Here is a 15,631-nt window from a genome sequence, read left to right as displayed (position 1 = left end):
TAAAATCATCTACTGTTATTCCATCGCGTCAATGTTTCTGTACTTTTTTATCTCTTGGATCCCAGAAAGAATTTCTTCTGCCCATCTACCAAACATTCATCATCACACAAATCACACCCAGCTCCATTTCATTTTTATTATAGTTGTAATTATTTCTTCCACTCAAGCCTGTTTGTGATCCATCTATTTTTTTATTAATTTTAGGAAATGCATCATTTAACATGCAGTTGTAATTAATTTTTTTTTAATTACTGATTTCAGTCGAATCCACTCCATCTTCGGGTCATGAAAGATGTATTCAACTCTGCATTCCAAACAGCAATAAATAATAATTCTTTAAATGTACTGTTTAGACACAAAATCTGTTATAACAAACATGTATTCTCTCTTGAAACGTAAACAAATTACATAGCAAAACGGAGTACATGTTTGTTATAAAATGTTGGACTTAAATAGAAAATTTCAAAAATTATTATGTTAGCACAACTGTGGAGTGCACAGCTGAATGTATCTTTTATACTTGAAGATGGTCTGAATGTGATTAAAATCAATATTCAGAATAAAATATAAGTGAAAAAATATAAACAACAGAGTACTATATCCTAGCCTGTCACGTTGTCAACAGTGGGAATTATAATGTCCAAAGAGCAAAAACAAATTTAGACTGGAACACAAGCTAGAATGTCAGCTGCAGAGATAATTAAGAGATCAGACAAGAAGAGATTCCACTGAACACACAAGCATCTGGCTACATATCTGCACGTCAATTGCTAAGCTAGTAAACACACAACTGACTTGAGTCAGCGGTCATCTTAATTTGGCACCTTGGAAACTAGAGGCTATCTTCAGTACGCACAGTGCTGGTACTCCCTATTGACCAGCCATTATACACAGTTTGCTGGCTGTCAACATCATTGGTTCCGCGTCCTCTGTTGCCATGACATTATTGACAAGTGTGGTTACCAAATTTCTCCCCCTTTTAATCGGCACGTAAGGGTGAAAGTGCCCAGGTCCATGCCTTAAACGTCTGGAGATTGTAGAGGGAGAAACTGGACACCCAGTCAGGGGTTCAAAATACAACTGCTCTTCACCATGTTCAACTGGTTGCAGAGGTGGCATGAAAGGGAGTGACTCAACCTCCATTGGTTGCTCCCTCCACAGTTTGGAAGAGAAATTCCAAAATGATCTTAAGTCATAATCAGTATGTGGGGGTGGCAAGCCCCATTGCCTCATATGCTGAGGGAAAAATGGACAGCATCTGTGCAGGGTAATGACCCTAGAGGTGGCTCCTGATACGGCAACCCGCTATGCTCCTGTCACAGCCGCAATTGATTTCTGTCCTGTCACGCACCTATCACCTACAACCGCAACCTCAATCAGTTGCTGACTCCTGAGCTGGACCATCACCTCTTCTCTCCGCCCAGTCAACGCCCAGGAATGTGGACCCAAACCAACATACCCTTCTGGAACTGGGGCACGAACTGGTCTACTGTGGGCAGGGGATAGGGCACAGAAGATCCAACAATGTACATGGCCAACAGCCATGCAGGAGCTCTGCTGGACTATGCTCATTTACCAGTGTGAAGCGATACATGGCTAAGAAGTGTGAACGAGCCTCCTCTGCGGTATTCTGCTATGGTTTAGCCAATGGTGTTCATTGTCAGCCAAGTGTCAAGTATGTCAATTGACACTGTCAACACCACATTCCATTAGAAAAAATGTTCAGTAGGTTGTTCAAGTGACATGCAAACACAGGATCATTTGCAATCAAGGCAAAGGGTTGTAGTAGACCTTACACAGTTTGTAAGTCAGACATGAAGAGTGAGAGCTGAGACAAGTAGAAGTTGACAGATAGTGGTAAGATAGTTGTTACTATAGTTGTTACTCTGTCCTTACCTAGTAGGGATGACACCTTCAGCTGTATTTATATGTTTTATTTTATTTACAACTGATTTCGGTGTTACAGTATACTATCATCATGTGTCTCAATGATATGAGGTGATCACGTGGATACTGGGTAATCATCATCATCATCATCTACCTCAAAGAGTGTGCAAAATACTGATGCCCACTACATTGAACCTTCTCTCCTGCTTACTGTGTGTACAGCAGCAACACATCAGTTCATTTTTAAAGTAAACAGCAATTCTTCATTTGTTTCAAATAATTTAAAACAGTATGTTATTTTAAGTTCTCATTCTTCAGACAACAATACCACCTCCTTCAGTTTAATCACTTTTATTAATGGGACAAAAATAATTTCAGTGTGTAACAGAAAATTACCTGTATGTGCTGCCACAAGCAATATGTATAACAGTTTTGCCAACAAGTGCCTGGATCAATGTTGGGTCATCTCTCGAATTAGTATCACCAAGACCTAGGCGTCCATCATCACCACAACCCCATGCATAGACATTCCCGTCACTTGTCAAAGATAAAAAATGTTTCCCATCTGGATGAGCAGCCAATTTCATTACGTCCTTTTCTCCAAATCCATCAACCAACTGGGGGCACTGCAAAAGTTATTAACAAAATACTGCACTTTTCATTATGACAAAATCATGAAGTAAAACACATTTTTACAGTTTTGGTGCTATGCTTCCACAGTAAATATTCTGTAAATATGAGTTTCTTTTGTATTGCTTTATATAGAGAAAATCTCAGTTGTAAAGTTATTTCTATTACAAATAGTGTGTTTCACCTAGTTAAGGTATCATCAGATTTTATGACAAGATATCAAGAGTATTACATATCAGCAGCAAGAAAGGTGGTTGCATGAGTCTCTGACAGAAAGGTCTTTTAGATGGTTTATTCACCATCAGTTTTGATCAACCGCCTTCCTAGCCAGTAATATGAAATGCTCTTGATACCTTGTCATAAAATCTGATGAAGTCTTAAACCAGGGGAAATGTGTTATTTGTAACGGAAACAGCTTTGCAATTGACACTGTTTCTTTATACAGTCATGAAAAATGGTTGCTGTGCCAATTAGCCTATTATGAAGTGGAATAATTTTCGCTTTTGGATACCTCTCATATCTTTATACCTCAAATAACCTTTGACACCCAATCTGGCAGTACTTAATCAATATAATTATTTTCATTATTGACTGACTGTGTTTCTGTTTCATATCCTGGATGATGCAAATACAGGGTGTCCCAGGACGAATGGTCAATATTCAGGGATATGACAGGAATGATCATTCAAAGTAAGAAACTCTCGTAAACGTGGGCTCTAAAATGCATACCTAATGAGCCATGAGCGTTTGTTCAGAAGATGAGATGAGTTTTACAGAAGCAAAGATGAACAAGTGCTCATAGCTCTTAAGGTATGCACCTTAGAGGCCATGTTTACTTAACTTTTTTTTCTTTTCTTTAGTATATACTACCACCTCTCAAAATGTGGAAGGGAAAGAGCTTGCAGTAGAAGAGATTTGTTTCACAGTGTCAAAGTTGAAAAAATCTCATAGCTCTTAAGGTATACCTTTTAGAGACCAGGTTTACTAGACTTTTTAGCTTCATTCCTGTCATGTCCCTGAATACTGACCATTCCTCTTGAGACACTCTGTATTTAAAGAAGTATTTGAATGCTTGAACAATTTTCCTTCAATTGTTAGTTAATATGCTGTCTCCTATCTTAAGTAACAAAATGAGATGTCTACCCAATGTACAGTACTCTTTTCTTTCTTTTGTACATTTTATTGTTTTGAATTGAATCAGTAATATCACAAACTATGCAAGACTGAAATTTTTTGTAAAGGCATTTATGGCATGGATGGACTTGTCTGGGGTTGACATACAGTATGTACAAAATTATGAGAGTCTAGTGCCTTGTCTCGAAGATATAAGCACGTAGAAAACTGCAATGACTGCAGAAACAACATAAGTCAGCAACTTGCATGGTGTCTACTATGATTGATAGATGGCATCACAATGCTGTGGCATGATATTATCCTTGCATGCTGGGTTCTAACAAAGGATGTGTTTGTATCAATGTGTTTACACTCCCAGCAACTTTCAAAGGCTATGTCATTCAGTTAAGAATCCACTGTGTGTGCAGATGATTTTGTAACGAGTTCCAGTGGAAATAAAGTTTTGGTACAACAAAGAAAAATCTCAAGAAATATGACCACTTACATGTTCCACGTAGTATGAAGCCATAATCAAATGATCATGTGCTTAGTTTCAAATAACAAAATTCTAATCCCCATGTATTTTGAAATTTGTTAGTAGGTAGAAAGACAATTACAGGAGAAGTCCTTTAGTATCACTCACACTCAGGTTTCAGTGAATAAAAGGAAAAAAAGAGTTGCAGAATTTTATGAAAATCTCTTCAAGTTTTCCAGTACAAGAGGAACAAAGGCACAGCAGATAATGATTTCTTAAATTTATCGCTCTCATATAAAATTTTTTTTTTGTATTATTTGTCAAATTATACTAAATTTTCTCTATATTACTTTGTATGAAATCTTATTTATGTCAAGTATTTTTGTAAATGTTGAAAATGTCAGGCATTTTATAATATTTCCAAGTTTGTTTTTATTTAGCAAATGTGGATTGAATGATATTCTGAGTTCCATCTATTCTGATGATGAAATATCTATCTCCTGCATGTGCAACTGTATTTTCCAACTTCCTTGGTTTAGTAACTGTAATTAAAACCAATTTCATAAGTTGATCACACTAATGTATTTTTACATAAAAATGTGTATGTACACAAGATTGCATTTATTCTCAGTTTGGAGAAGATAAACATAGGTAAATAGAAAAATGATCAATAATATTGGTAAAGAGTGGTGTTATTTCCAACAGAGCACCTTCATCTTTAGCCCTTAGCAACCCACCACTTAAGGAGCTACTGACACTTTTCTGTAGCTCACAAATGAAAAGTTGGAAGAAACAAAACTAATTTATATGTAAAATGATCATACTATAAAGATGTCATGGATCTGTTTCATCTAGGAAGCACAGTGGTTACAAAATGTACAAAATGTTTCAGTGATGAACCAAGTGAAATACGATAATAATTTTGGAAACACTGTAAATTTTCCAAAGACTGTAAATTTTCCAGGCTTGACTGAGTAGCACTACATCTGCATCCACATACATAGCTCGCAAGCCATTGTACGGTGCGTGGTGGGTGGTACCCTCTACCGCTATTAGTCATTTCCTCACGTGTGAGAAAAGGGCAAGCCGAGTTTCACACAAACAATGCTTTCTAAAACCGTGCTGATTTATGGACAGAAACTTTTCAATCTCAAAGAAATATATTATATTTGAACTGACAATATTTTCAAGGATTCTGAAGCAAACCAATGTTAAAGATACTGGTCTGTAATTTTGTGAGTCTGTTCTTTGACCCTTCCTGTATATAGGAGCCATATGCCATATGCACTTTTTTCCAGTTGCTTGGGACTTTGCGCTGGTTGAGAAATTTGTGACATATGCAAGTTAAGTAAGGGGTCAACGCTGTAGAGTACTCTATGTAAAACTGAATTGAAATTCCATTAGGACCTGGTGACTTATTTGCTGTCAACTCTTTCAGTTCTTTCTCTACATCAGTGATGCTTATGACTATGTTGTCCATACAGGAGTCAATGTCATGGTAAAACGACAGTATGTTTGTATGATTCTCCTTCGTGAACAATTCCTTAAATGCAAAATTGAAAACCTCGGTTTTACTTTTGCTATCTTCTACTGCCACACCAAACTTGTCAACGAGTGACTGGATAGAAGCCTTAGAGCCACTTACTGATTTTACGTAGTACCAGAACTTTCTTGGGTTCTCAAGAAGATCTTTTGCTAAGGACGATGATGGCACTTATTTTACAAAAAAAAAATTAATCTTTTTATAGCTGCATGAATTTCTATTAATGTTCGCCTGTTGCCATTTGCGCATTCTCTTTTGAACCGTGCAGCCTTTGCTTCCTCAGCATTCTTTGAATTTTATTCTTAAACCATGGTCGGTTTTTTTCTGTCCTTAATCCATTTACACAGCAAAAACTTCTCCAGAGTATGATTTACCATCCGTTTAAACTCTGCCCATCATTCCTATACATCTATCTTACTGGAACTAAATGATGTCAAATGGTTCAAATGGCTCTGAGCACTATGGGACTCAACTGCTGTGGTCATAAGTCCCCTAGAACTTAGAACTACTTAAACCTAACTAACCTAAGGACAGCACACAACACCCAGCCATCACGAGGCAGAGAAAATCCCTGACCCCGCCGGGAATCGAACCCGGGAACCCGGGCGTGGGAAGCGAGAACGCTACCGCACGACCACGAGATGCGGGCTAAATGATGTCAATTTACTGTCTAAGTGGAAAGCTAACAACTGTCTACCTGCTCTTTCTAGCAAACATACTCTTCTAGCCTTCTTGACTGATTTATTAACTTCAGTAATATGATGATATCATGGTCACTATTCCCTGTTTCTTTACCAGCGCTGTCAATTAGGTCGAGCCTGTTTGTAGCTAGGTGGTCTAAAATATTTCCATATCATGTAGACTGTCGAAGGAGCTGCTCAAGACAGTTTCTGGAAAACATGTTCAAAAGAACTTCACAAAACTGTCTGTACCCCCCGCAATGAATCCACAAATATCCCAGTCTATATTCACAAGGGAATGTGTCCAATAAGACATGTCGAAACCTACCCTGAAATTTTTTACACAGGAAGAAGACAATGAAAAAATGCACTGTCAGAATTTTAGCTACTAAGAGGCACTGCATGTAGTAAAAAAAAATAGCTGAAAACTGTCAAATACACACACACACACACACACACACACCACCACGCCCCCTGAGGTCGGCGGTCTCTCTCTCTCTCTCTCTCTCTCTCTCTCTCTCTCTCTCTCTCTCACACACACACACACACACACACACACACACCTGAGGTCGGCGGTACATTTATAAACAGGAAACATGACACAACCTGATTGTAATTTGTAAAGGACATTTCAGGTTTCAATTTGTTGATAGTTTCTCTGACACTTGCTATTCTCTCAAATTAGCCACTCAAGTAACATCTATAACCAATTATCAGTTGCTTTTTGCAGTATTGGTAAGTATTGACAATACAGATAAATCTGAATTAATATTTATTGTGCTTCCATAATGCATGCCTGCTAATAGTACCTTCTTTTTTTCTTCCTGTTTCGCAGTAATGTGGAATCCAGTTAACATTCTCTATTTAGCAATGATGAAATATGAAGAACGTCATTTCCAACCGAAATCACCTACTTCTCCTGAGGACGTACATATGTATCATTTGTTAGTTGATTTCCTCGATATTCATTCGAAAGATATCGACGTTTCATTTGAAATTGTGGATACATTAGAAGAAATAGGAAATAACTGTGACGATTCCATGAATTGTCGTTTGGATGACATCAGTTGCGCTAGAAGCAGTTCTGAAGAAGTATACCTTCCAAGCCTCAAAAAAACATCTACTGCAACAGTTTTCAGCGACAAAGAAAAGACAGTGAAATATTGGTTAAATAAAGGAGGGAAAAAAGGCTTGAAGCTACGCAGTGTACAAAGGTGTTTTTGTTTTGTAAAATCAGAGCGTGAACTGTACAAATGGAAGACTGAATCACATGAATTAAGAAATATGCGCCAAATGGAAACTCGTAATCATCTGAATGAAAAACTGTTCGAAATATTTTGAACTGCTCATGAGAGGCTATGCACGTTACCAATGGTGACCTACGAGACTGGGCCCTCCAAATTATATCTGACATGAACATTGCTAATTTCCAGGCTTCGTCGACCTGGCTACATAGGTTCAAGAAATCATACAAAATAAGAAGTCACAAAATTACCAAGTTTATGTCGTGTAAATGTGTAGAGCAGCTGCCAGTGATAGACAATGCTATAGAGAAATTCATAGCTGACGTAAAGACGAAACTTGCTGTTATCCCCACAACTGCTGTTTATAATGCTGATTAGTCAGGTTTCGTGAAAGAACTGCATGCACACCTCACTTTAACATTTCAGGGTGAAAAAAAGACACAGTCGGTTGCCCAGTCTGAATACAATGACACATTCATATACGATAATGCCAGTGATAAGCATGAGTGCATTACCGTTTCCCCAGCTGTATATATGTCTTCAAGAACCTCAAGGCAAATTAGGTATAAAAATATAAAAAATTGACTGTTTAGTTGCAAAAATCTTGTAATTGACATATCAAAATCTGGAACAATTGGAAAGATTAATTTTCAACATTTCATTCGAAACATATTTCTACCAGCTGCTTTTGTTGGATTCATGGTCTGGACATAATGACACCTCCGTTTTTGTGGAGGATGATGAAAAATTTGTAGATGCAATGTGGATTCCACCTGAAACTACTAGTGCGATTCAACCTCTCGATAAAGAATTTTTTCAACAACAGAAAGTACTTTTCAGGAAATTATCAGACAACATAATTTCCAATACCTCTCTCTCATTTCAGGTTTATCAGCAGAACACTATTACTAAGCTCCAGTCATTTGTGCATTAGCAGTTTTCTTCATCATGCTTTACGAATTTGATTAAGTATGCCTGGTATGCAGCGTAATATGCAGAACAATGGCTGGGACCATTTATGATCCCATCCCAGTTCTGTCTTAATAATACTAGTGGTTACTGCAAAGTGCCTGACTGCAAAATGGTTCAAATGGCTCTGAGCACTTTGGGACTTAACATCTGAGGTCATCAGTCCCCTAGAACTTAAAACTACTTAAACCCAACTAACCTAAGGATATCACACACATCCATGCCCAAGCAGGATTCGAACCTGCGACCGTAGCAGTCACACGGTTCTGCACTGAAGTGCCTAGAATCGCTCGGCCACAGTGGCTGGCTGCCTGACTGCATTAATTTTTCCTTTGTCTGGTGTGCCTGGTGCGAGAAAAAATTTGTGTTTTTGTCTATTGAATGACACTTCACATTTCAGCGATGACTACAGAGAATAAACAAAGAACTGTTTCACTGATACTCATATGTACAACATTCAAACATTATTATAAGGAATGGGCTACAGGAATTGTTATAAAATGTAGTACTGTACGACAGATTTCATTTCAACAAATTTCAAGTCCTCATTGATGGAAGTTGCCTGTGACATCAAACACTGCCATGATTTTCTTTTCTCTGCTAGCCATTTCTATCAGAATTACATGTGCAAGAATTGAACTGTCGATATGAAGCTACTAAAAAAAAAAGGTTTGGAGAGTTTTTGCCAGGTTTTCACCGGAGCAAACAAGATAACAAGCACGAACAAAAGAGAATCCTGTCTGGCGTACCCGGTAGGTCTCTTCCAGGTCTTTCAACTGGACACCACTGCAGCTACTTACACGTCCCTAACCTTCCCCAGTTACCTAGTCAGAAAATGGAGATCTGCAGTTTATGTGAAATCCTAACCACATGTCTTTCATGGATATTCCAACATATGTCAGAAGTGAATGCTCGGTTAAAAATCATAGTGAAAAAGTTGTGGTCTGAATGGGATTTGATCCTGCACTCTCTGGATCATGAAGTGTGCGCTTTGCCACTAGACCATTTTTGTTTTAGAAGAAGAAGAAGAAGAAGACGAAGAAGGAGAGAGGGGGGGGGGGGGGGAGAGAGAGAGAGAGAGAGAGAGAGAGAGAGAGAGAGAGAAGAAGAAGAAGAAGAAGAAGAAGAAGATTTTCGACCAGTGCTAAGGAGAGATGGAGATGCAACTCCATGTAAAGTGCACAAGTGCCACATATGTCACGCTTCCATACAAATTGAGACACTTAAACTCTTCCTTTCCTGCAGCATTCTGCCTACTCCATCAAGCACAGTGCACTCACCATACAAAATAATCCTCACTGAATACCAAAGTTTCACATTGTGGCTCTAACAAGATACAGTCGTATCCTGTACACCAAATATTAGCTCCAGAAACTAAAAATTAATAACGCAGCATTCACAGGTAATGTTCGCTACCTCATGTTCTCTTCCGTTCCCTCTAGTATAAACGATTGTACCCATATACAAGTGAATGGTAGTGAATTTTCTGCAAATGCTCATTCACACGTGTTTGCTTCCATTTGCTCCATTGTAAACTAGGCTTTAGGTGCTCAAAATTGGAGTCTGTGAACTCTGGATAGCTCTGCTACGCAGCACTGCGTGAGTGATTTGAAGAGTCATGCTCTAGGCAGGCAGGCTGTACAAATCATTGTTATAAGCTGTTCCTCCCATGGAAAAAATGTGTAACTTCAACATTTTTTACAAAATACTTGTGGTGCCTCTTAGCAGCTAAAATGTTGGCACTGCATTTCTTTTGTTGTCTTATTACTGTGTAAAAATAATTCAGGGTAGGTTTCATATGTCTTATTGGACCAAAACCGTCACGGCAGAATTGGGTGACCATCTCATACACAACCGGGTAACTTCACTGTCACACTGAAATTTGACCTCAGCAGAGACAATATTTTTGCCAAGTGCCCCCCCCCCCCTCCCTCCCTCCCTCCCTCCACACACACACACACACACACACACACACACACACACACACAAAAACTTCTTTGGCATCTAATCAGTCTTTTTATTATAAGTTCCATGAACTGCTAAATATCTCAGAGTTGTCTACTTTGGCGTTCAAACAGCTCTCAGTCCTGAGAATAATTTCAGTGCAAGAAGTTTCCAGGAGGGCACTAAATTGAGGAACTTTGTTAGGAATACTTCAACAATTTATTGATAAAATTTTGACAATCAAAATGTCTTTACTGTGAATGTGGTCTGATTTCGCTATCTAAGTGCCATCTGAATGTTCATCAGAGAACCTCAACCCATCACCGATCCTAAAAGTCTCATTACGTGCACTCCAGAAGTACTCTGCTATGTGAGTAGCTGTTTCCTTTGTGTAGTACACCCCTGATCTATCAAGGGGAGTCCTACAATTCCCCAATTGATAATGCAAGTCCAGAAATCTGCAGTCAAGATTGTCACAGAGTCAACGAAGTCTCTGGTTGAGACCCTTTACATGGCTCCAAACCAAAGGACCCAAATCAATTCAGAGAACAATGTTGAAAATTGCAAGCTCCATCAGCAGCCTTCGCCACCTCCGCCAGTCGCCTGTATGAACTGAGGATGGCCTCAGAACCCAAGTGACAGGCATCGTCAGTGCCGATGTGAGCCACAACTTGCAGACGACTGCACCCTGTCCACTCGGCCCCTAGCAAGACCTCCTCCACATCTCAGATGAGGCATCTCGGCAGACATACTAAGTGCACAGTGGCTTTCTTTCAGGCTCTGAATGCTATCTGCCTAAGAGGGTGCATAACGTTTGTAAAGTTGGAGCTCGCAATCACAAGTAAATCCCTCCATGTGCCTGCTTGAACCTTGCTGAAGGAGCAGCCATCTGTCCATCCACAGTGGGAACATGCAAGGCCAGGTGGCCAGCCTCCACATTGGTCCTCTGTCTCAAGTGATGCAAATTTGTTACCACATACCACTCATTCTCCTGTGAGGGCAAATCCACTTCATCAGGTACAGTGGGAGGTCCCTCAGCAGCAGAGCCTATGGACAAAACAAGTGACACCTGAAGTGTTTCAGGCAATGCACCAGATTCTCCACCACTATTACACCCCAAGGCAGCAGCCTGAAGACAACTGACCGTAGCCAAAAGCACATTCAACTGTTCGCAAATTGTGGCCAACTCCTCCTCCGTCTGCACGCGGCATACTCACATCCTCCCCATCCCAGTATTACTAATTCAAGAATTGACTATAAAAGCACAGACATAAACTTAGGTATGCAACTTGCTAAGCTCCAGACATGTCACCAATGGAGGCTGCTGCCTTATGAGCTGTGAATCTAGCTGCTCAGCAGAAATGAAAACTATGCTACAGCTCTACTTGGAAAATGAATCTGAGCATACTTTTCTTTGTATGTGAGCTTCACGCATGCCTCTTCCAATGTGTGTTTTCAAAAGTCACTCCTATAAACAAAAAAAACTTTGATATTAATAACTGACTAAGCCACTGGCCAAACCAAAAAGTGGAAGAGGAATTTTTATCTGCAAATTCTCTGCAGGCAACATTCCTGCATACATGAAAAAGTCTCACTATGTAATGCTTTTGCTTTACTTGAAACAGCTATGTACTTCTACAATAACTGGTTAATCACAGAGTTTATCTCTACTCACTTACGCATGTAGACTATGCTTGATTTCAAGAAAATTGCCATTGTTTCTTGACTACAAGAAGCAAATTCTGAAGTATAAGACATATTTTATGATGTAGTATCTGAAGGACAGGCCAATGTTCTTGGTCATTTGGATGAGTGTTGATATCCACCAGCAGTACCACCCACTCAGTAATGAGTTTTATAAATATAATTTGAAGGCTCTATTTTCCATTTCCAAAAGAAATTGACTATGATCCCCATATGTATGGGTAAGCCTAAGTCAAGCATCATATGCCTGACAAGCTGCCCCCAATTAACATTTTGCTTCAAACACTGGAAGCTGGAGGGAACTGTATGAATTTTTGGTTACATTGTCAAAATTTTTGTTTCTTGTGTCTTTCTTTCTTTCTTTCAGTAGTGATAAGCACCTTTCTCAAAACTGGATGAGCATCAGATCAACCATTGCTTGCTTGCAGTAATTAACAAGGTAAACATCGTTTTGATGTTGGGGTTGTGATAGCCTCACACAGTCCATGTCAGTAAGTGAAGTTGATCGATCTCAAAAACATACAGTGTTTCACCATAACACCAAATACTGGTGGTTGGAGCACAGGAGAGATTCTGATAATGAACAGCTGGCGAAATTGATTAGCCCACTTTCCAGAAACCCTAAGTTGATAAATCAGAACCCACACAATGCTAGCAGAGCACCCTCAAGTAATTATCATTTAGCATCAATAAGGTTATAAATACTACTTTTGCTGGTGATGCCTTCGCCAGCACACCAGTCAGCACTTGGAAACATTGTATAGCAGGTGCTGAACTAAGGGTGCCTATGACAAGAGAAGACCATGGCATGCCCCCAGACTGCACACCGATAACGTCCCTGGACAGCAGGCATATAGGCCGCCGTCGTTGACCAAGCTGTCTCAATATCAGTACCTCAGTTCGCATTGCATCTCAATATGTAGCACTGTGCTCTAGTCTTCCACAGTGATAGTCGTCGCCTCGCACCTTATCTAGCTATGAGGGAACGTTAGTCACCGTATGTAGTCGTGATACAGACACAGACAATATTCAAGAATCAGAACATTTTATTTGATTGCTGTTAACCACAGAACTTCAGACTGGACATCATTGAAGTTAAGTACTCAATTGGTTCCAGTAATAAAGCATATTTTAACCAAGTGTGCATTTCGTGTTGCAGTGAGAGGAAACAAGCCAGCCACCTACCAAACCATCCTCTCCTCATCCTGCCAGGAACCACAAAACATTACAAGAGGGCACAGTCACAACACTTGTGACACAACAAATATTGCCCATGTGATGGACAAACAGTAACTTAATCTATATAACATGAAAAAGAACAACTTTGGTCTCGAAACCATGAGGTTCATATCACATAGCTCCAGGTAGGATGAACTGAAGAGATAAAATACATTCTCTAAAATCAGTTAATACAAAGATAACATAATACCTGGTTTGAATTACACACAATTAACTACGGGGCTAAGAAGTAATAAAATTGGACAATTCAAGAACTGTAATGCAAATTTTTAAAATATATAATGTTTATTTGCAAATTTGCAAATTTTCAAATGGACCAGGTTGGTTGGTTGGTTTGGGGAAGGAGACCAGACAGCGTGGTCATCGGTCTCATCGGATTAGGGAAGGATGGGGAAGGAAGTCAGCCGTGCCCTTTCAGAGGAACCATCCCGGCATTTGCCTGGACTGATTTAGGGAAATCACGGAAAACCTAAATCAGGATGGCCGGATGCGAGATTGAACCGGCGTCCTTCCAAATCCGAGTCCAGTGTAAATGGACCAGGACAAAATATTTAAATGTAATATTTACAAGCATATAAAAAGCCCTGAAGATAAAGCACAACATTTGGTGAACTACCATATCTGTACAATACCAGTTCCTCCCTCTATTACCGTAAATATATACCTCTTGATAATTTAAATAGAACCCAGTGGTTTTTGATGTAATGCAATAAACAGCTTTAGATGGCACAGGTGGCATAAGAAGATGTAAAAGAAATGTATAAAGCTGTAATTGTGTCTAGAATAAAGTAGAAGTTTCAGGGTAGTTTTTTTTCTTTGCAATTAAAAAAAGCAGAACAAGCCTGAATACAAAAATAACTGATTGAAATTTACAACATTGATTAATAAATAAAACTTCACTGTAGTGTCAAACATTATACATATACATACCAATTACTGTAACGCCCTGTAAAATGGTACAGGACAAGGTACATGGCAATTTTTGTGTACTTCTCAAACAGCTCTTCACATTTAATGCTTCACTCAGTCACACCCCCAACTACCACATTTTTATTTCCTCTAGTGCATAAACAATTTGAAACATTTGCAGACTTTCATTTTGGGTCAAAAGTAATACGTAAAAAATAGCTATAACCAACCTGAGTTTCAGAACTGTAATGCAGGACATAAACCTTGCCTGTATTAGCAAGGATATGCATGCAACGTTCAGCACATGAAATCTGAACCACTCCTAGTTCTCCAATACACTGGCAGCAATGGGGAGACATAGCTGTGCCACTACCGCTGCCCCATGCAAGCCAACCCCAGGCTAGAACTTCTTGATACTGTCCCATATTCTGCAAAACAGAACACACAGATGCATGTAGATTATGATTAACATTAAAAGAAGCACAATAAATAATCAATACAGAGGATTGTTTCAAAACTGAAACCAAAGCTGTTGACAAATAAGAATACAGATAAACAGCAGATATCAATCTGTCTTCAATACATCAATGTAAAGCCACATCAACCTATAAATATCTTCATCAAACAGAAGTACTGTGCTTATGATCAGTTTGACATGGTCTTCTTCTTCTTCTTCTTCTTCTTTTTAAATTTAAAAACACGTAGATCTCTCCTAAGACTACTCAACAAGCTACTCATGTGTGAATAAGATGTCATAGCCAGTTTATTTACTTTAAGATCAACTACTGCCTTTTAAGTTGACTAGTAGTATGCTATCAACTGCAGAATCCAATCCCATCGCATGTACCAACTCATGGGTTCAACTTTCCACAGGCCATGTTCAATACTTGATCCAGCTCACAGTTTTAACTTACCACATACAATTAACACCGTGTCCACTCCAGTAGGAGTAATTGAATTCCATTTCAGTAACAGCCTTAATGCTGTGGGAAAGCCAAACTTCTCACTATATCTGTTCACCCAGTGGTGATATACTTGCAGTATTGTGGGAGAATCTCTGTGGAAAGTGAAAGTGGAAAGTGAAAAGTAAGGAAAAAAGCTTGTGGTAAGTTGAAACTTTCAGTCAGTTCGTATGGTGAGCTCAGATACTGCAGTTGTAGTGCACTCATAATTTGGTTTTTGAAGCTCTAGCAGTAGCCATGTTTGCAGAAAAAATTATGGAAATTCAGTTCTCTAAAAATACTCATTAATGAAGGCACAAAGGTGCTGAAACATGTTTGTATACTTATGAGCA

The 15,631-nt window shown here is 39.0% G+C and overlaps 1 protein-coding gene across 1 annotated transcript in view; it reads right to left on the bottom strand.

Annotated features, from left to right (window-relative positions):
- LOC124556600 (E3 ubiquitin-protein ligase HERC2) overlaps positions 1-15,631 on the bottom strand; it is an 832,907-nt gene that overhangs the window by 705,919 nt on the left and 111,357 nt on the right. The window contains exons 11-12 of the mRNA XM_047130567.1: positions 14,568-14,765; positions 2,284-2,513 (exon numbers count right to left, since the gene is read on the bottom strand). Coding sequence (XP_046986523.1) covers positions 2,284-2,513; positions 14,568-14,765 — 428 coding nt within the window. The remainder of the gene's footprint in view (positions 1-2,283; positions 2,514-14,567; positions 14,766-15,631) is intronic.

This window comes from Schistocerca americana, chromosome X, assembly GCF_021461395.2.
Source record: "Schistocerca americana isolate TAMUIC-IGC-003095 chromosome X, iqSchAmer2.1, whole genome shotgun sequence".
NCBI classification, from domain to species: Eukaryota; Metazoa; Arthropoda; class Insecta; order Orthoptera; family Acrididae; genus Schistocerca; species Schistocerca americana.
Note: the sequence above shows the minus strand (reverse complement) of the source record. Positions and strands in the feature narration are given on the sequence as shown.